This window comes from Lissotriton helveticus, chromosome 6 (assembly GCF_964261635.1).
Source record: "Lissotriton helveticus chromosome 6, aLisHel1.1, whole genome shotgun sequence".
NCBI classification, from domain to species: Eukaryota; Metazoa; Chordata; class Amphibia; order Caudata; family Salamandridae; genus Lissotriton; species Lissotriton helveticus.
The window spans coordinates 1,342,049,125-1,342,069,537 of NC_136067.1; the positions used below are offsets into that span (position 1 = coordinate 1,342,049,125).

General features: G+C 45.4%; 1 protein-coding gene across 5 annotated transcripts in view; it reads right to left on the reverse strand.

Moving 5' to 3' along the window:
- ENTPD6 (ectonucleoside triphosphate diphosphohydrolase 6) overlaps positions 1-20,413 on the reverse strand; it is a 480,760-nt gene that overhangs the window by 238,530 nt on the left and 221,817 nt on the right. For all 5 annotated transcript variants that reach the window (XR_013596224.1, XM_078649068.1, XM_078649071.1 and 2 more), the window contains exon 11: positions 7,218-7,358. Coding sequence is in view for 4 of the 5 variants with exons in the window: in XM_078649068.1 (XP_078505194.1) it covers positions 7,218-7,358 (141 nt within the window). In the remaining variant the exon portion in view is untranslated. The remainder of the gene's footprint in view (positions 1-7,217; positions 7,359-20,413) is intronic.

Here is a 20,413-nt window from a genome sequence, read left to right on the forward strand (position 1 = left end):
TTTACCAATAAATTTATATCAACTGAAAGCCCAATATTCACAGAACGTAATTCAGATGAGCTGATAGAGTGTTTTGTCTATGTCTATAGTGAAAAGTATTCACGTGATACACTAATGCAAGCACTGTCACTTTAAAAAAACGCCTTCTGGGTAAACACAAACTGTCGAGTGAACAAGCGGCGTTCGCGCTGCGAAACGCGTCTCAGACACTTGGGCGAATAAAATAACAACGAGCACGAAAATTGGGTCCGTGTCCTGCTTTGACGGCTTTGCGTGAATTGATACGTGGCGACAGTGCAGGATTTGAAGTATATATATATATTGGATATCTAAATCCCTGAAAGAAATAGGTGAGAGATTGCCTAAACATGAAGATAGAATTAAACTAAGCAAAGCGCACAAGTTTTACCGCGATCAAGTGGACTATGAACAGGGGCAAATATACACATTGTCATGTAAGTTTGAACATGCAAAGAAGCTAAAATTTGATGATAAAAAATTAAATAGCAGATATAAATCAACACAACAACAAAGCCACACATTAAAAACATCGGAAACCGAAGTTGATACGGAATCATTAACAAGCACATCGGGCTCTGAATATAGCAATTATGAAGGGCCTAATCCTAAAAAAATTGTGTTGAGTTTGGGTGAAGAAATTGATTTTTTTAGTGGAAGATCGAAACAGACTCTCCGTGCGAGGAATCGAAACAATCAAACAGAAAAAAGAGAAATGCAAGGAGGAGAGCAAGGCTAAAAAAACAAAACCAACAAACCGCAACCAAAGAAAAAGCAACAATGGTACAGGAAGCAGCGTTAAAGGATCTGACTATCACTAATTTGTCTAATATCACCCTCACGCAGCAGAAAAACAGCTTCTTTCTTTGGGTCTCAATTACTGTCCAGAGAGTACGTTCAACTACGCAAGTACCAGGATTGACATATTCTGTTTTATTAGGAAATTAAAGCTGAAAATGTTTTTCACAATCAAAGCGGGCAATACAGATCTCAATGTACCCCCACGAGGATAACAATACGGACAGACCACCCGCACTCCTAGCATCAGATACTGAGACTCTTTTAACCCTTCATGATCTGGGAACATCTACAATTGACTCACAATAACCAAATGATACATGTGAAGTGAGCACTCAGAACCGCCTACAAAGAATTGACATTCCACAGACGGGAACTTTCATTCCTATCATGCTGAAAGACGCCATAGACATTTTCCATGAGTGTGTGACAGAGGATTCGAAATGACTAAACCGCACAACCAACTAGCGAAACAATCATAAAAAAGCTACAATGAAGTGCAATGTGAAATTGATAAAAAAAACTAGGTGACAACCAAGAAATAATAATAAATAAATCGGATAAGGGAGGCAATATTGTCTTATGGCCTAAAAAAAGAGTACATCCATGAAGCCATGAGACAATGGAATAATGAGGAATGCTACAAGCGATCGAATCTGAATGAATACAAAAAGGCCAAAGAGGGTTTAAAAAAAAACTTTTTCAATATAAAAGAGAAGGTTTGATTGCAGCAACAGAATTTAACTTTCTACATATTGATTGCCCAGTGATTCCAATCATGTATTTAATCCCCAAAGTGCACAAAATGGTCTCTCCAACGCCAGGCAGACCCATTATTTCTGCTATAAATAATGTCAGCGAACACATTTCACAGTATGTTGACTACTACTTGCAGGACTTTGTCAACAACCAACCAAGTTATGTTAAAGATACAGGCGATTTCTTGAACAAACTTAACAACATAAAATGGGACGATGGTTTGATTTTAATAACACTTGACATTGGGTCACTTTATACAAGTATCAACCATGAAACCGGACTCAATGCTGTTAAGTTCTTTTTTGGAGAAGAGACCATGTGAATATTATTGGCACAACAAAATGTTATGTGATTTAATCTCTTGGTGTCTTAATAATAATTTTTTCATGTTGGGAAAAGAGACCCTGAAACAAATAAGGGGTGTGGCTATGGGATCCTGTTTCTCCCCCAGCTATCCTTGTTTGCATGTCGGCTGGTGAGAGGAACAGGTCCTGACAAAAGTGTGAAATGTACATCATGCACATTACTGGCTAAGATATATAGACAATGTTTTCCTTGTGTGGGATGGGGATGAGGAAGGTGCGTGAGAGTTTGGGAGTATGTTGAACGATAATTCTAGCAACCTCATTTTCACATCTAATATAAGCAGTGAGAGAATTGACTTTTTAGATGTACAAATCACAGTCAACAACCACAAACTAGAAACATCACTATTCAGAAAAGCCACAGAAGGAAATAGCATAGTGCATGCCAGCAGCGGACACCCTAAACACCTCATAGATAGCATACCCTATGGTGAACTACTCAGACTCAAACGCATCTGTAGCACACACCACATGAGTTTGACAGATGCTCACAAGAAATGTTAGTGAGACAGAGAGAGAGAGGATACAGTGAAACAGTCCTCACTAAGGCAGTGAGAAAAGCACAAGAGAGGCCTAGAGAGTCTCTATTACTACCATGAGATTGAGGGCAACCCGAATGAGAAGGATAGTCCTTGCCTCATTATGACTTATAGCAAGCAAGAAAGGAAAATTAAGTCGATCAGAAAAAATTGGCCTATAGTCCTAACTGATGGAGTGCTAGGTAGCAGACTTCATGAGATACACCTGGTATTACATGCAGAAAACCAAGGCCAATGCGGAGCGCATTAGTAAAAAATGAGCCCAGAATTGAACGCTGCCAATACATAGCTTAAACCAAGGCTAGGCTTCCATAAATGATCCTCTTGCCAAGCCTGCAAGTTCGGCATCAACACTACTCATTACAGTACTCCATTTTCGGATATGAGTGTGGCCATTAAAGGTAGCTATTGCTGCAGAACTGAGTATGCTGTATATGTTCTGGCGTGCACCTGTGGCTTGCGCTATGTGGGAAGCACAAAGCTGCAGGTGCACGTCAGAATTTTGCAGCGTCTCAGGGCGATCGTTAATAACGACAATGCATATCCGGTCGCTAGACATTTCAAAGCTGTAAACAACAATGAATTGAAATGTCTTTCATATTACGTGATCAATGCAGTTGCCCCACTGAGAAGGGGCGGCAACAGAGAAAAACTGTTAAGAAAATTAGAGACACGTATAATTTTGGAATTAGACAGCAAGGCACCGAATAGGTTAAACACTACAGAACACATGCACAATTATCTATGAGTATTATGAACCAGTTTGTTTTTCTGCTCAGGGGATCATGTTTGTTTTAAAAGTTCTGATATTTGAAGAGTTAAAGGATTTTGAGAGACGGAGGGCCAATGCAGTTTTTACGCATATATGATAGAGAGTGAATTTTCATTTTTTGAAGTTGATTAGGGGATATTTACATTATAGTCTTGTAAATACACTTTTGAATATGGTTTAGAGTGAACTCTCATTTTTAGCCAACATTACTTTCACAGTATGGTGTTTTAATAGAAGTGTAGGTTAGGTGTTTTAATCTAAGGTTAGTTATATATTGATTATAAACACAATTTTTTAAGGAATTTTGGAGCACTCTAGCACTTTAATATTACCACATGTTTACATATGAGAATTATTACAGACAGTTTATCCAAAATAACAACTTGATCAATATTTTGGTTGTAATTTAGCTGGAAATGTACTTAAATGCATTTACGCAGATAAAAAGATTTTCTTCCTGATTCTATTCATAATTATGTATATTCATGTTCTTAAGTGGATCAGAAACGCAATACCCATTGATACTATTGCTGCTACACCAAAGACCCATATTTTGGCAAAATGTGCACAAATTGCGATGTTTTGAACAATGATTGTTTACATATTTATTAATTTTTCTATTTTACGGATTTTATGTATGTATTTGGGTCAGTCATATGTTCCACAATAATATTAGAACATGTTTTATATTGAATATTTATATATATTTATCTTTTGCACATTGTCACTTTAAATTTAAGCTGTTTACAATGTTTAAATTGTCTTGCTATTTCAGCAATTTTGCACAAGGTTTAAACAACTGATATGCCTGGTTATGTAGTATTTTATCTATGTTTACGCAAGTGGTCATGCGACTCACTAATGGATGGACCCCTAGCAAACCTAAAAACAATTGCGGATGCCAAGTTTTCAGTGTGATCAAGGGCACAGCATGCTCGAAACACGTCGCAGAAGGAAAGAAAAATAAAAGAATTTCCATATATATATATATATATATATATATATATATATATATATATATATATATATATATATATATATATATATATATATATATATATATATATATCTTCAAAGCAAACTCTCAGAACTTCCTTTGTGGCGAAAAGAGTGAGACGAAAAAATAGATGTTTGCATAAATAAATATATATATATATATATATATATATATATATATATATATATATATATATATTTATTTATGCAAACATCTATTTTTTCAAAAAAACTTCTTTTGAAAACTTTTTTTGAATATTGTTACACCCAACAATGTATTGCACCAAACACCAGGAAGTTGTGCACCTGTATGGTATTTTTATTTTGCACATGGATTTACTCTTTGTGAATAACGTTGATAACACTGAGTCTTTCTTCCTTTACCATGACATGAATTGTTATATCAGTGAAGCAACATATGTGATGGTCATGTGACCAAGAGCCCGTGAGCTCGAAACGCGTCATTTTTTGCCTGAAATAAACCAAAACTACACGTACTTGGCTGGTGTGGCTTGTCCTTCCTTTTTCGATAAAAGGAAAGAGGATTTCGTGAATATATATATATATATATATATATATATATATATATATATATATATATATATATACACACACACACATACATATATCTTCATATATACTTTTTATTATTTCCAGGGTCCCCGCGTATGGGTGGGAATATTCAGTGCTTATGACTATTGATGAGGATTCCCTGGAAGGGAATTTTGGCTTCCTGACTACATGAAATGGTCTCAGATACACCTGGATTTATGGGTTACATATGAAAGAGCTTGACTTTAATGCATATTTCCTGAAATATTGCTATAGCATAAACCACTCTGCAGCTGAAGCCTTAAAATTCTAGCTCAGTGAAGTAATAGATGGTGAAACGCTTCACAACAATCCATGGGCGCAACAACTGGGAAAAGCAATTTTAGCTCTGGAAATGAAGTTAGAATAGCCTGAAGGAACATTTAAATCAGTGTCCAAATTCTAACAAAATTAATTATACACTTGTGCACAAAAGATCTCAGTACTCTGGCAACTTTTTACAAAGTTCCAATTCTATGCTACTTATATGACACATTAGCATGACAAAAATACTTATGGAACGCAATAAACAGGACCGATTTGAAAAAGGCCATGCACATTAAATGTCAGCCTTTCCCAATTAAAAGATACAGGGGAAAATGGGTAAAGTCACAAGGCAGTACAACTGTGCCTCTAACAGGAAATAATACTCCATCTCCTGAGTTGTGGTCCAGGTGTTGTCTCAGAGAGACATGATATTAAAACCCATATTTTTTTATGGAGGGTAAACGAACATGTAAGCATGCTCTGAAGTATTGTCCAAACAGAGAAGTCTCTGAGTTGCCCCGTTTCGCAAAGTTTTTAAAGCTCATATTTGTAAGATTAACAGCCAAAGTGTTGTAGGTTTTATTATTTCTGTACACAAAAGGCCTGTGGCCATAATCGTCGCAATAAACTTGAACCTGGGAAGACTAATAATCCAAATATAAAGTATAAAGCAGAGAAGTTCCTGTATATACATTTTTAATCAACGGCTCTGAGGAACTATCTATGGATGATCACAAACAAAACACTCGGGTCTAAAAGGTGTCTGTTTGTTAAGATTATGCCAGCACTGCATCCCTCAAGACAGAATGCAAGCTTACTACTAGATAAACTAGCAGTACCAGAATGGCAATGCATGCTATGGGTCAACTCTCTCTTCCCTGGTGTTTCTCGACCATTGCTGTGATATAAGTGGTTGGGGAATTTGGAAGCGTCTGAGCAAGTGGTGATCAAAGGCAGAAGTAACCACCATCACTAGGCAGCTGGAACTACTGTTTTGTGTCGTATATCTTAACAAGGAGTGTGGAAGGAGCAAGCATTCTAGCATTAGAACGTCTTTGCTACTTGCAGATTTTATGCCAGTGGCGCTTTTACAATGGACAAATGCATGGTCCTAACATCATGTAAAAGGTCTGTTATGCAGCAAATAAGAGGCAATATGCAATTTCCATCTCATTACAACTGCGTGTCTGTACCACCATTTGTACAACTCAAGGCACTATGTCATTTTAACTGAAGACGGCCTTTGGTGCTCTACGACATGGTACATCACATCTCAATTGGATACTGTGGACGCAGATAAGATCCACAGTATCCAAGTGCTCTTTTTTTATGAAAACCTTGAGAAAAACTGCACCACTGCTATCCTTTTTTTGCAAGGAAATAACTGTGACCTCAGTAATAAAACTCAAGACTTGATTATGCCAATTCTATCTATGCAGGCCTTCCTCACTCACCCCAGTTTACACTTCAAATTATTAAAAATAAGGCAACCCAGCTGATTTTTCTTCTTCTCTGGCATAATCACACCACACTCTTATTAAGAGAGCTTCACTGACTTCCAACAAAGAAGCGAATCCACTTTGAAGTCTGCTGTATCATGTTTAAAAGTCTGTATAAAAGTGGTCCACCTTTTCTGAGTGTCAAGAGAATCAAGAGGTACATACCCTTCCGCAACTTGAGACCTGGAGAGGCAAATCACCTTGTTGTCCCAACATTTCCCAAACACAAGTCTGGTGGTCGTACCTTTTCAATTGTGGCCCCATCTACCTGGGATGACCTACCAGACAAAGTTCGTCTGGACCAGGGCCTCGGAACCTTTAGCAGACTGCTGAAAACTTGGTTATACAAACAGGCTTACAATACAACATCAAACAATATCTGGTTATGTTCTCAATCGACCTTGGATTTGCAAGCACCAAGAAACCATTGGTGAACATGTAGTCTTAAGAATAGTAGTAACATCTCCTGGGACTCCAGGAAATTATCTTATCTGCTGTTAATTAACCAAGCACAAATTCGGGAACAGTCATCAGCAGAGACCAACTTCTCAAAACAATATACTACTAAAAATACACAATCTTGCAACATGGTACAAAGAGAACACACTTTTACCTATTAAATCAGCCTCTGCGGCCAAGTCATAATAGTATGAAAATGCATAAAACTCCAAGTCCATTATTTCTTTTGCTTTATGCACTTTGTTATAAAGCATTTTCTCCACTTTGTTGAAACATGATTCGAACAGTGGTTCACCTGTGTAAAGGAGAAAAAAAACCAATTAAAAAAAACACGAACACCTGATGAGAGCAATAAAATAGCTATTAAAAAATCAAAACTGGTGCGGCAATCCTTAATATTGGCTGTAATTAGACTTTCTCAGATTACCACAGTACACACAACCTAAGGTCCAGCAGTAAAACCGGATGTCCAGGTCATAGCAGAAAATATAAAACACACAAAAGACAATGGGAGGACTGCTTGCAATATGTAGCACCACTGCAAATGACTCAGGGCAGCATTCAAACCCATCATTCTTTTGCCTACTATGCCATCTCAGTTTGGGCCCGCCCATATGCAAATTCGTCTTAACCCTGCTGCAATAGGAAAAGTCCAGCCCTAACTAACAAATCAGGTTCTTCCTGACCCAGAACACAAGCAATCCACTGGCTGGTATCGCCCTGATTGGGCTCTTCAATTGGATGTAACATAGTTTCCGTGGCACAGTGAGTGCGAAATCCACGTTTGGGCATACCCTTGCCACTTATGGTGGTACATTAAACATAAAAAATGCGATGGGAGAAATGCTTGCAATATGTCTAACCAATGGCATTCACTCTGGATAGCATTACAACCCATTATTCTTTTGCTCACCATGTCACCTCTGTTTTGACCGAACCATATGCAAATAAGTCTGACTCTACTCCAATAGGAACAGTCCAGTGTGAAATGCCAGCCCATAGTAGAAAATACCTTTCATTAAAAGTTTTCTTAACTTTCTTAACTAATGTCATTCCTTCTTTCTACTCAGGATGACTGAAAAGAAATTAAAGTTAGTCGATTGAAAATGAATTTTCCAAGACTCTTCTTGATGACAGCATCTCCTGCGCTTTTACTAGACTATAATTATACAAAGAATACCACCAAAACCTTCAACCCACATGTCCATTCCGCACTCCTTTCCACAGTGTATGGGTAAGTTCACCCTAATGGCATAGTCAGGACCTGCTATGGGCCATAGCTCACTCTCCCCCCACGGATCATTCCTGTACCCAGCCTCTGTGGCAAAGCCCCTACTCGGACACTACCTTCTTCGTACTTCTTACTGCAGCGTTGAGATGTAGGACTGAAATACTACAATTAAACAAGCATTTACAATGCAATGGTCTCGTCTTTGTTAAAGTTAGAGCCATTGGCATTGCAAATGGCATTCTTTTCATTTTTTTTTAAACATAAATAAATGGTATTGTCATTTACAATGGCAATAGGTGAGCATTAGAGAGTAGTCGAGTGTATTAGCAGACACAGAGCCCCACACACACACAGAGCCCCACACACAAACACAGAGCCCCCCCCACACACACACACAGAGCCACACACACACCGAGCCACATACACACAGACACACACAGAGTCACACACACAGAGCCACACACACACAGAGCCACACACACACAGAGCCACACACACACAGAGCCACACACAGGCACACACACAGAGCCACACACAGTGCTACACACACACAGAGCCACATACACACACAGAGCCACACACACACACACACACACACACACAGAGGCACACACAGAGCCACACACACACACAGAGCCACAGACACACACAGAGACACACACACACACACACACACACACAGAGGCACACACAGAGCCACACACACACAGAGCCACACACACACACAGAGCCACAGACACACACAGAGCCACAGACACACACACAGAGCCACAGACACACACACAGAGCCACAGACACACACACAGAGCCACAGACACACACACACACACACACACACACACACAGAGCCACACACACACAGAGCCACACACACACAAAGCCACACACACACAGAGCCACACACACACAGAGCCACACACACAGAGCCACACACACACAGAGCCACACACACACAGAGCCACACACACAGAGCCACACACACACACAGACACACACAGAGCCACACACACAGAGCCACACACACAGTGCCACACACACACACAGAGCCACACACAGAGCCACACACACACAGCCACACACAGAGCCACACACACACACAGAGCCACACACACACACACACACAGAGCCACACACACACACACACAGAGCCACACACACACACAGCCACACACACACACACACACAGCCACACACACAGAGCCACACACACACAGAGACACACGCACACACAGAGCCACAGATACACACACACAGAGCCACAGACACACACACACAGAGCCACAGACACACACACACAGAGCCACAGACACACACACACAGAGCCACACACACACACAGAGCCATTCACACACAGAGCCACTCACACACACAAAGCCACAGGTCAGCTGGTGCGCTGGCGTCCGTGCCCTCAGCACCCACTGCCCCTCACCACACGCCCATCTCTGCCCAGTAACGCCCCAGGGAAGAGAGGCAAGAAAAAACGATCACAACCAGGGAAGAAACCAGGGAAGAGAGGCAAGAAAAAACGATCACAAGCAGGGAAGAGAGGCAAGAAAAAACGATCACAACCACAACCAGGGAAGAGAGGCAAGAAAAGCAAGCAGAACCAGGGAACATAGGCAAGAAAATACGTAGGCCATGTATACAGCAAATGTCAAATATATACTAGCCAGGAAGAACGTGCAGCACAAGGTAGATATACACTAGCCAGGCAGAATGTGCAGCGGGAAGTAAAAATACACTAGCCAGGCAGAATGTGCAGCAGGAAGTAAAAATACACTAGCGAGACAGACTGTGCAGCAAGAGGTATAATTACACTAGCCAAGCAGAATGTGCAGCAAATTATAGATATACACTAGATAGACAGGATGTGCAGCAGGAGGTAAACATACACTGACCAGGCTGAATGTTCAGAAAATGGAAGCTATGCACTAACCAGGCAGGATGTGCAGCAAGCGGTACAATTACACTAGCCAGGCGGAATAGGCAGCAAATGGCAATATACACTAACCAGGAAGAATGCACAGCAAATGATCCATATACATTAGCCAGGCAGAATGTGCAGCAGGAGGTAAAAACACACTAGCCAGGAAGACTGTGTAGCAAGGTTAATAATACAATAGGTGTGTAGACAGTGAAGCATAGAGAAAAAATACAGTAGCCAAGCAAAATAAGCAGGTAGTGGTAAAAATACACTCGCCGGGCACATTGGGCAACAAGAGGTAAAAATACACTCATCAGGCAGAACGTAGTGCAAATGATAAATACACACTGGCCAGGCAGACTGCAACAAGAGTTAAACTAGGCGCACAGACTGTGCAACAAAGAGAAACAAGTTTCAGGTTACAGCTTAATAAAACACATCTAGCCATCCTCTGCAATTCTCGAAGATTGGGGCTACAACAAGGGTGGGGGTACATATAAAAAGGAGCGAGAACTTCAGCACTGGTGTTGTATAGCTTTTAACTTTTGTAAATACCTTTTGTGAAGATTATGTTCAGTGTATTTTATTGTGAGGAAAATCCAAGAACAGAACTGAAATATTAACGTCTTTTTGTGACATTTGTAATAAAGTTTGAAACATTGAGAGAACATATTTGAACCAGTTGTTGTTGAATGGTTGCACTGATTGATGCTGTGGTGGCGCGGAGAGATGTTGTGTAGGCGACGAGTGATGATGTGGCGTTCAGTGATGCTGTGGTAGCGCATAGTGATGTTGTGGTGCCCCTGAGTGATGCTGTGGTGCCCCTGAGTGATGCTGTGGTGGTGCGATAGATAGAGGGCGATAGATAGATAGACAGAGTGAGGGCGATAGATAGGCAGAGTGAGGGCGATAGGTAGATAGAGTGAGATAGATAGATAGACAGAGTGAGGGAGATAGATAGATAGACAGAGTGAGGCCGATAGATAGACAGAGTGAGGGCGATAGATAGATAGAGTGAGGCAGATAGATAGAGAGTGAGGGCGATAGATAGATAGACAGAGTGAGGGCGATAGATAGATAGAGTGAGGACAATAGATAGAGAGTGAGGGCAATAGATAGATAGAGAGTGAGGGCAATAGATAGATAGAGTGAGGGCGATAGATAGAGTGAGGGCGACAGAGTGGGGGCGATAGATAGATAGAGTGAGGGCGATAGAGTGAGGCAGATAGATAGAGAGTGAGGGCGATAGATAGATAGAGTGAGGCAGATAGAGAGTGAGGGCGATAGATAGAGTGAGGGCAATAGATAGATAGAGTGAGGGCGATAGAGTGAGGGCGACAGAGTGAGGGCGATAGATAGAGTGAGGGCGATAGAGTGAGGGTGATAGAGTGAGGCAGATAGATTGATAGAGAGTGAGGGCGATAGATAGAGTGAGGGGAATAGATAGATAGAGTGAGGGCGACAGATAGAGTGAGGGCGATAGATGTGTGTGGTTGTGTGTGTGTGTGGTTGTGTGTGTGTGTGGTTGTGTGTGAGTGGTTGTATGTGTGAGTGGTTGTATGTGTGAGTGGTTGTATGTGTGAGTGGTTGTATGTGTGAGTGGTTGTATGTGTGAGTGGTTGTATGTGTGAGTGGTTGTGGTTGTGTGTGTGGTTGGGTGTGTGGTTGGGTGTGTGGGGTTGTGTGTGGGGTTGTGTGTGGGGTTGAGTGTGTGGTTGTGTGTGGTTGAGTGTGTGAGGTTGTGTGTTGGGTTGTGTGTGTAGTTGTGTGTTTGGTTGAGTGTGGTTGTGTGTGTGTGGTTGTATGTGTGGTTGTGTGTGTGGTTGTGTGTGTGGTTGTGTGTGAGATTGTGTGTGTGGTGTGGTTGTGTGTATTTGTGTGGTTGTGTGTGGTTGGGTGTGTGGTTGGGTGTGTGTTGGGTGTGTGGTTGGGTGTGTGTTGGGTGTGTGGTTGGGTGTGTGTATAGTTGTGTGTGTGTGTGTGGTTGTGTGTGTGGCTGTGTGTGTGGTTGTGATTGTGGTTGGGTGTGTGGTTGTGTGTGTGGTTGTGTGTGTGGTTGTGTGTGGTTGGGTGTGTGGTTGTGTGTGGTTGGGTGTGTGGTTGGGTGTGGTTGTGTGAGATTGTGTGTGTAGTGTGAATGTGTGGTTGTGTGTGTGTGCATGGTTGTATGTGTGTGAGCGGTTAGAGAAGGATGTATGTGGAAGAGAGTAGCAGATCAGCACAGCAGAAGAGAACAGGGAGTTAAAGAAGGAGGTGGGTGGAAGAGAGCAGCAGATCAGCACAGGAGAAGAGAACAGGGAGCTAGAGAAGAAGGCAGGTGGAAGAGAGCAGCAGATCAGCTCGGGAGAAGAGAAGTGAACAGGGAGTTAGAGAAGGAGGTGGGTGGAAGAGAGCAGCAGATCAGCACAGCAGAAGAGAATATGGAGATAAAGAAGGAAGTGGGTGGAAGAGAGCAGTAGATCAGCAGATGGAGAAAAGAAGAGAACAGGGAGTTAGAGAAGGAGGTGGGTGGAAGAGGCAGCAGATCAGCACAGCAGAAGAGAACAGGGAGTTAAAGAAGGAGGTGGGGTGGAAGCAGCAGCAGAATAGCACAGTAGAAGAGAACAGGGAGGCAGAGAAGGAGGCGGGTTGAAGAGAGCAGCAGATCAGCTCTGGAGAAGAGAAGTGAACAGGGAGTTAGAGAAGGAGGTGGGTGGGAGAGTGCAGCATAACAGCACAGCAGAAGAGAACATGGAGTTAAAGAAGGTGGCGGGTGGAAGAGAGCAGCAGATCAGCACAGGAGAAGAGAACAGGGAGTTAAAGAAGGAGGCGGGGTGGCAGAGAGCAGCAGATCAGCACAGGAGAAGAGAACAGGGAGTTAAAGAAGGAGGCGGGTGGAAACGAACAGTTGGAGGGTGGAGTTGGAGGGTGGAGTTTGAGTTTGAGTGTGGAGTTTGAGGGTGGAGTTGGAGGGTGGAGTTGGAGGGTGGAGTTGGAGGGTGGAGTTGGAGGGTGGAGTTGGAGGGTGGAGTTGGAGGGTGGAGTTGGAGGGTGGAGTTGGAGGGTGGAGTTGGAGGGTGGAGTTGGAGAGTGGAGTTGGAGAGTGGAGTTGGAGGGTGGAGTTGGAGGGTGGAGTTGGAGGGTGGAGTTGGAGGGTGGAGTTGGAGGGTGGAGTTGGAGGGTGGAGTTGGAGGGTGGAGTTGGAGGGTGGAGTTGGAGGGTGGAGTTGGAGGGTGGAGTTGGAGTTTGAGTGTGGAGTTGAGTGTGGAGTTGGAGGGTGGAGTTGGAGGGTGGAGTTCGAGGGTGGAGTTGGAGGGTGGAGTTGGAGGGTGGAGTTGGAGGGTGGAGTTGGAGGGTGGAGTTGGAGGGTGGAGTTGGAGGGTGGAGTTGGAGGGTGGAGGGTGGACTTGGAGGGTGGAAGGTGGACTTGGAGGGAGGAGTTGGAGGGTGGACTTGGAGGGAGGAGTTGGAGGGTAGAGTTGGAGTTGGAGGGTGAAGTTGGAAGGTGGAGTTGGAGGGTGGAGTTGGATGGTGGAGTTGGAGTTTGGGGGTGGAGTTGGGGTTTGGGGGGTGGAGTTGGGGGTGGAGTTGGAGGGTGGAGTTGGAGGGTGGAGTTGGAGTGGGAGGGTGGAGTTGGAGTGGGAGGGTGGAGTTGGAGTTGGAGGGTGGAGTTGGAGTTGGAGGGTGGAGTTGGAGTTGGAGGGTGGAGTTGGAGGGTGGAGTTGGAGGGTGGAGTTGGAGGGTGGAGTTGGAGGGTGGAGTTGGAGGGTGGAGTTGGAGCTGGAGGGTGGAGTTGCTAGGTGGAGTAGGAGGGTGGAGTAGGAGGGTGGAGTTGGAGTGTGGAGTTGGAGGGTGGAGTTGGAGTTGGAGGGTGGAGCTGGAGGGTGGAGCTGGAGGGTGGAGCTGGAGGGTGGAGCTGGAGGGTGGAGCTGGAGGGTGGGCAGCATGTGAAATCAGACTGGGGTTGAAAGTGTGAAAGAAAGGTTAATTGATAGAAACATCCGAAAGGAAAACATTTTCACAGATGACATTAAAAACAGGAAGAAGTGTGCTTGTTAATTGCTAGCAGCGTGAAAGCACTATACTTATTCATTTCCATTAGTGTGAAAGAAAGCTACATAAGTTTTTCCATGGCTTGAAAGAAAACTGCTTAGGTATTGCGATCTCATCAATGATGCTAGTACGAAAAATATGCACAAATATTGCTACATGTGTGGAGATGTGCTTTGCCTTTATTAGTAATTTGAAAGCTTATTGCCACGACATGACAGTTTCAACATTAAGACGATCAGTTGGCACCGAACCCCGGTGGTAACGTTGAATGTAGACTATGTTAAGCAATTTTTTTCCAACAATGAAATGGCTAATAGGGGACGGAATCCACCATGACTGGGGCCAAGAGCAGGGCATATTGCAGAATGGACAGCCCAGGAGCCCGAATGATAAGTACATGGCTACTGTTGATGAAATGCTTTTGGGAAGATGGTTGATTTATTCAGTAGTACACCAATGTATTCCCGAGAGTGCCTCTAAAAATCAAGTCAAGGTTCCCAAAGACACAACATTACAACAGGGAAGGCTGTAAAGTGCAACCCTCCCACACTCAAAAGTTGTAAGGAAGGCAGCTACAGCACCGGCTTCCCTCAGCTGGAGAACAACTAAAGGGCAGCACCTGAAACGCGAGTTTTAGTGACACTGTTGGACCCGGCCTCGTGGCATGGTCCTTCCTGACCCGTGGTAACCCTTCCTGACCCGTGCAGCTCCCCATGACCCTGATTCACCCGACCATTCCCTCCATGACCCACGTCCCCGACACTGGGCTTCCCCGTCCTCGCCTTCCATTTTCCTGGTACCCGAGGCCGAAGCCCATGTCCCTGCACCTAAGATGGCCGCCCCGGCCCCAGCCCGACCTCGGCGCCATACCCGGCCAGGGGGTAGAGCGCTCCCCGTGAGCGAGAGAGGGAGGAGTAGCTCGATCACACCTCCCACCTCCCCTCGAGAGATGAGTTTCGATCACCCATCCGGCCTCCCTGAGGGCTGGTTCCAGGCCTGCTGAGTGTCTGGGATCCCTCCAGACCCAACTTGAAAGGATGAAAGGAGCCGCCGAGGCGGAACCCCCAACAACCAGCCCCCAGGTGCTAAGACCCCCGCCTGCGAGGACTCCGGACATCAAAGGAGAGGAGTCCTATATCAAGGGTGGCTCTGGGACGATCAAACCAGTTGTATCCTGGACTACGTGAGCCCTGCTGACCTCGTCGCGGCTCCCTTGCAACCTAAAGACCCACCTGAGCCCTGCTGACGCTTTCGCGGCTCCTACAGAGCGGAGAAGGACTTCTGCCCGAGACCACCTGAGCCCTGCTGACACTGTCGCGGCTCCCTTGCACCCTAAAGACCCACTTGAGCCCTGCTGACGCTGTCGCGGCTTCCACTGAGCAGAGAAGGACTTCTGCCCAAGACCACCGAGCCCTGCTGACACTGTCGCGGCTCCCTTGCACCCATGAGAACTCCTGAGCCCTGCTGATCTGATCGCGGCTCCCCAAGACCGTAAGAACTGCGACCTCCCTGCTCGAGCCCTGCTGATTCGATTGCGGCTCAGAGAACTATCCTGGTCCGGCTGGACCCAAGATCACCCCGTATCCCCCAGCTCAAGGATTGAGAGCTGTGGGACGGATACGCACCCGCAAGTGACTTTGAACCTTGAGACTGTCCCGCTACCCTACCCCTACCGAGACTCTTTGAGCCCTTGCTCGCCTGTACATAAGAATCTGCGGATCATAAAGATCCATCTCTTTCTTGAAGATATAAAGAATATGTTCTCTTAATCCTACGGTGCAGTGTTCCTTTGTTTAGTGGTGCTAGCGCAGCGCGTACGATCTTAGATCGGAGGTCCTCTCCCAGAGGGGTCTCCCGCCAGTGCTCGGCTGTGTTCCTAGGAGAGGTGGGTCACAGGGTGGTCAGGTGCCGAGTCTGTCCTCCCCTGGGATCGCCCCTCTAACAGACACACAGAATGTCTCAGGAGACTGGAGTGGGGTCGGGTCAGGGGAGCCAGATGGAGGCACAATAAAATACTTCAGAGCATCTGATGGAGGGAGGGACCCCAGCTCTGACCTGCAGAGCACTGCTGTGAGTAAGTGGGCAGCGCAGAGCCTCATGGGAACACAGAGGAGATCACGAGAGCACACAAAGAGACAACCTAAACAAGCATTGGCGGCCGCAAAACAAAAAAATCGGCCGCGAAATAAAAAAAACAAAGAAAGTAATTAGCATAGTAATTATCACAGCGATACAAAAGGGGATGATGGACGGAGCGTTTGAGAAAATCAAACACTCACCCCCAGTCAACTGATCTGGGTTTAATCCATCACCATTCTTTAGCCCACTCAGCCACCCCATTTCAGACATGGCTATATGCAAATCAGTCTGACCCTGTGCCTCATGGGAACAGTACAGCCCGAACTGCCAAGCCATGTCTTCCATGGACTGGAAACAAGCATCCTGGGACCGGTTTCGGATTCATAATTCTCATCACTTCGCACCATCCGCAAAGTTTCCCGTTTTTTTCGTTCTCTGCCCTTAAACTCATTGTCCTAGCGATGGTGGTCTCCCGCTTGGACTATGGAAATGCTCTATATTGCGGTAGGCCCGCCTATAGCATGCGACGTTTACAGCTGGTTCAAAACCAGGCGGCCCACCTGGTCTACAACTTGGCCAAATTCCATCACGCTACGCCTCTCCTAAAGTCCCTACACTGGCTCCCTATTCGAGAACGAGTCCAGTTCAAGATGGGATGTATCACCTTTCAAGCCCAGGCTGGCACAGCTCCCGCCTTTATCTCTGCGGAAATCAAGGCTTACGCCCCCGCCAGGGAACTTCGCTCATCTTCCCAACACCTGTTGGCAGTCCCACGCTTCAGACGTAAAAAGTGGGGGGGCACGAAATTCTCCACACTTGCCCCCGCCTTTTGGAATTCTCTGCCTGCCCACCTCAGATCTTCCACTCAATACTCCCACTTCCGAAAGGCCCTAAAAACCTTTCTTTTTTCACAAGCCTTCCCTTCATAAATCACCCCTCCTCATCTTCCGCGACTTCCCTACCCTCTAGGGCTCAGTACCTCATAGCGCCATGAAACCGCCAGGTGTACGCGCGCTCAATAAATGTTTTAAACTCAAACTCAGCCAGGCTATCTTGAATCCAGTGGCCAAGTGAGCAAGGGACTCACGTCTGAGCATACCCTGCCACACTTAGGGCGAACAAAGCGATACAAAAGGGGATGATGGACGGAGCGTTTGAGCAAATCAAACACTCACCCCCAGTCAACTGATCTGGGTTTAATCCATCACCATTCTTTAGCCCACTCAGCCACCCCATTTCAGACATGGCTATATGCAAATCAGTCTGACCCTGTGCCTCATGGGAACAGTACAGCCCGAACTGCCAAGCCATGTCTTCCATGGACCGGAAACAAGCATCCTGGGACCGGTTTCGGATTCATAATCCTCATCAGCCAGGCTATCTTGAATACAGTGGCCAAGTGAGCAAGGGACTCACGTCTGAGCATACCCTGCCACACTTAGGGCGAACAAAGCGATACAAAAGGGGATGATGGACGGAGCGTTTGAGCAAATCAAACACTCACCCCCAGTCAACTGATCTGGGTTTAATCCATCACCATTCTTTAGCCCACTCAGCCACCCCATTTCAGACATGGCTATATGCAAATCAGTCTGACCCTGTGCCTCATGGGAACAGTACAGCCCGAACTGCCAAGCCATGTCTTCCATGGACCGGAAACAAGCATCCTGGGACCGGTTTCGGATTCATAATCCTCATCAGCCAGGCTATCTTGAATCCAGTGGCCAAGTGAGCAAGGGACATCATGCCGCCAGGGCCCGAAGCACGTCTCCCTGAGAGGTTGCTATACTAAGTAAACAAATGTAAGGCGCCTGCTCAACAGTCTTCCAGACAGGAGCACTTACCTATAACTAACGCCCAGCAGGTCTTCCGGCGAGGACCACTCAAATGCAATTTAACGGGCAAAAGCTGTCATTGGGAAGCGCGTTTCCATTTTAGAATCGGCTCATGGAAGCACGTTCACAGAGCAGATTCTGCTCGTGCACTCTTCCGCCCTTCCATGTGTCCTACTTTTCTTTCACAGCTGGGTTGTTAATAACTACAGACAAGGGGAATTTAGAATGTTATTGTGAGTTTTAGCTCAATTTATTTTCCAATCGGTGGTGTGCTTATTTACTAAAATAATGACGAGGAGAGTGCCAGAAGCTGACCTGATCTCATCACGCGAGAACAGTTGGCAATCTGCTTCTGCGCAGGACCGCAGAGGTTGGGTGGAAGTTTGGCGCCACCATCTCCCTGGCACTGCAGTGAGTGAGAGGCGGGAGAAAATCTGTGTCTGTGCTGCGTGGTATCAGTGCACAAGTAGAGGTGAGCAAATTGAAATTTGGGGATGGGGACACACGAGAAGGCTGGTTGTGAGTAAGTTGCATTGTGTTCAACGAGAGGGAGGAGGGGGTTGCACGAGTGGTCGGTGGACGGGGGGCCTTCTGGGGGTCGGGTGGGGAGGCTTGTGACACCTGCGTGTAAGGTCCTGGGTTTAAGATGCTGGATGCATGTGGGCTGTCGTTGTGCAGCATGTTGGAGGCGAGGATGGTGCGGTGTGCTGGCTCAGAGTCATGCGACTGACGCTTCGTCCAACTGAGGCGGAGGGGAGATGGGGGGGCGTGTGCGTAGGCGGCCGCGGTGGAGCTCGGTTTCGGCTAGATAAGCGAAAGAAGCATGGCCCCAGGGCTGCAAGTATGGTTTTATCACCCCCATCGGCCCCGCCCCCTTTTTTCTTGGCTGTCTCGAGCCAGGTGGTAAAGTTGCATGTAAGTGGGCATGCTGGACACGGAGGGAGGCAGGTTTGCAGGAGAGGTGGGGCGAGGGGCGCATCGGTCTGCCGGGGGGCGTGCAAGGGTTGGGGGCTCTGTTTCGGAGGGAGGGCTCGGGAGGGGACAAAAGGTGGTGGGGTGCGGGTAATGTGCAACAAGAGATGTGCTGAGGTAAGGGGGAGGAGGAGTGTGTGTGCCTGCGTGTGTGTGTGTGCCTGCGCGCGTGTGGGTGTGCTTCCGTGAGTGTGGACGTACGCGTCCACAGATCATAATCCCCACTCGTGCCCCGGTCTGTCTCACTTGAGACGCAGCTCGGCAGCAATGGGTCTCGAGGACGAGACCTAAAAATGCTGGGGCTTCTTTTTCTATTGGGCTGTTATTTTGTAACAAATCACATCTGAGGTAATTTTAAAAGGATCTTTTTAGCAGAGCAAGTATGTAGAGAAAGGGTGAGTAGGCTATTACCTTCATGGCGACACTGTTGCTCTTAGACCAGTGTTTCCCAAACTGTGGGTTGCAACCCACTGGTAGGCCGTGAGCTAATTTTTGGTGGATTGTGAAATTCCAAGCAACAGAAAAAATGCCTTTACATTCTGTATTTATCTTGTCACATTTGCTGTTCTTCAAAGGCAGACGTTAAATATCAGGCTATGTCTTCTGACAAATTGATGCTTATTATTATTATTTATTTATTTATTTTAACATGGGGACTGCTGTTTACAAACTCCTCTAACTTTGCAATATGTAATGTTATGTAACAATGGCCCTGGGGTAATGGAATGTGAAAGGAAAAGCTGTATATAATGTCGTTTTTTCCTAACAAAACAAAATGCAAATTCCTGTAAATTAACTCTACACATTCAGCAGTTAGGGAAGCAAAAAAGAAACACATTTTTGGTAATTCTGAAGTGAGATGGAAACAAAGATTTTTAATAGGATCAGAGCAAATCAAGACACTTTACTTGGTGATGCACAAATAATAAGTATTCACTGAAAACCGATTTCCATACATTATCATTTGTGTGCAGTAAGACTGTCTGTATGTGCAAATTTAGTGGCCGTTCGAATGGAAAACGTGCTGTCTGTAAATGACCGTACATTGACGCACAATGCTTTAGTTACATATAAAAAACGCCTGCGCACCCAGAGCTGACATCGGTGGGCAGTAGCTTTTTCACAATGAGCCCGTCATCTTGGCACCTGCCCCCACACCTTCTATGCGACTCAGTAGACGTGGCTGAGATACGGAAGGGTATCGCTGATTACTTCTCTTAACACTCTCCCTGAAACCTCCCAGCACACTCTCTGGGATGGCTTTAAGGCCACCATCT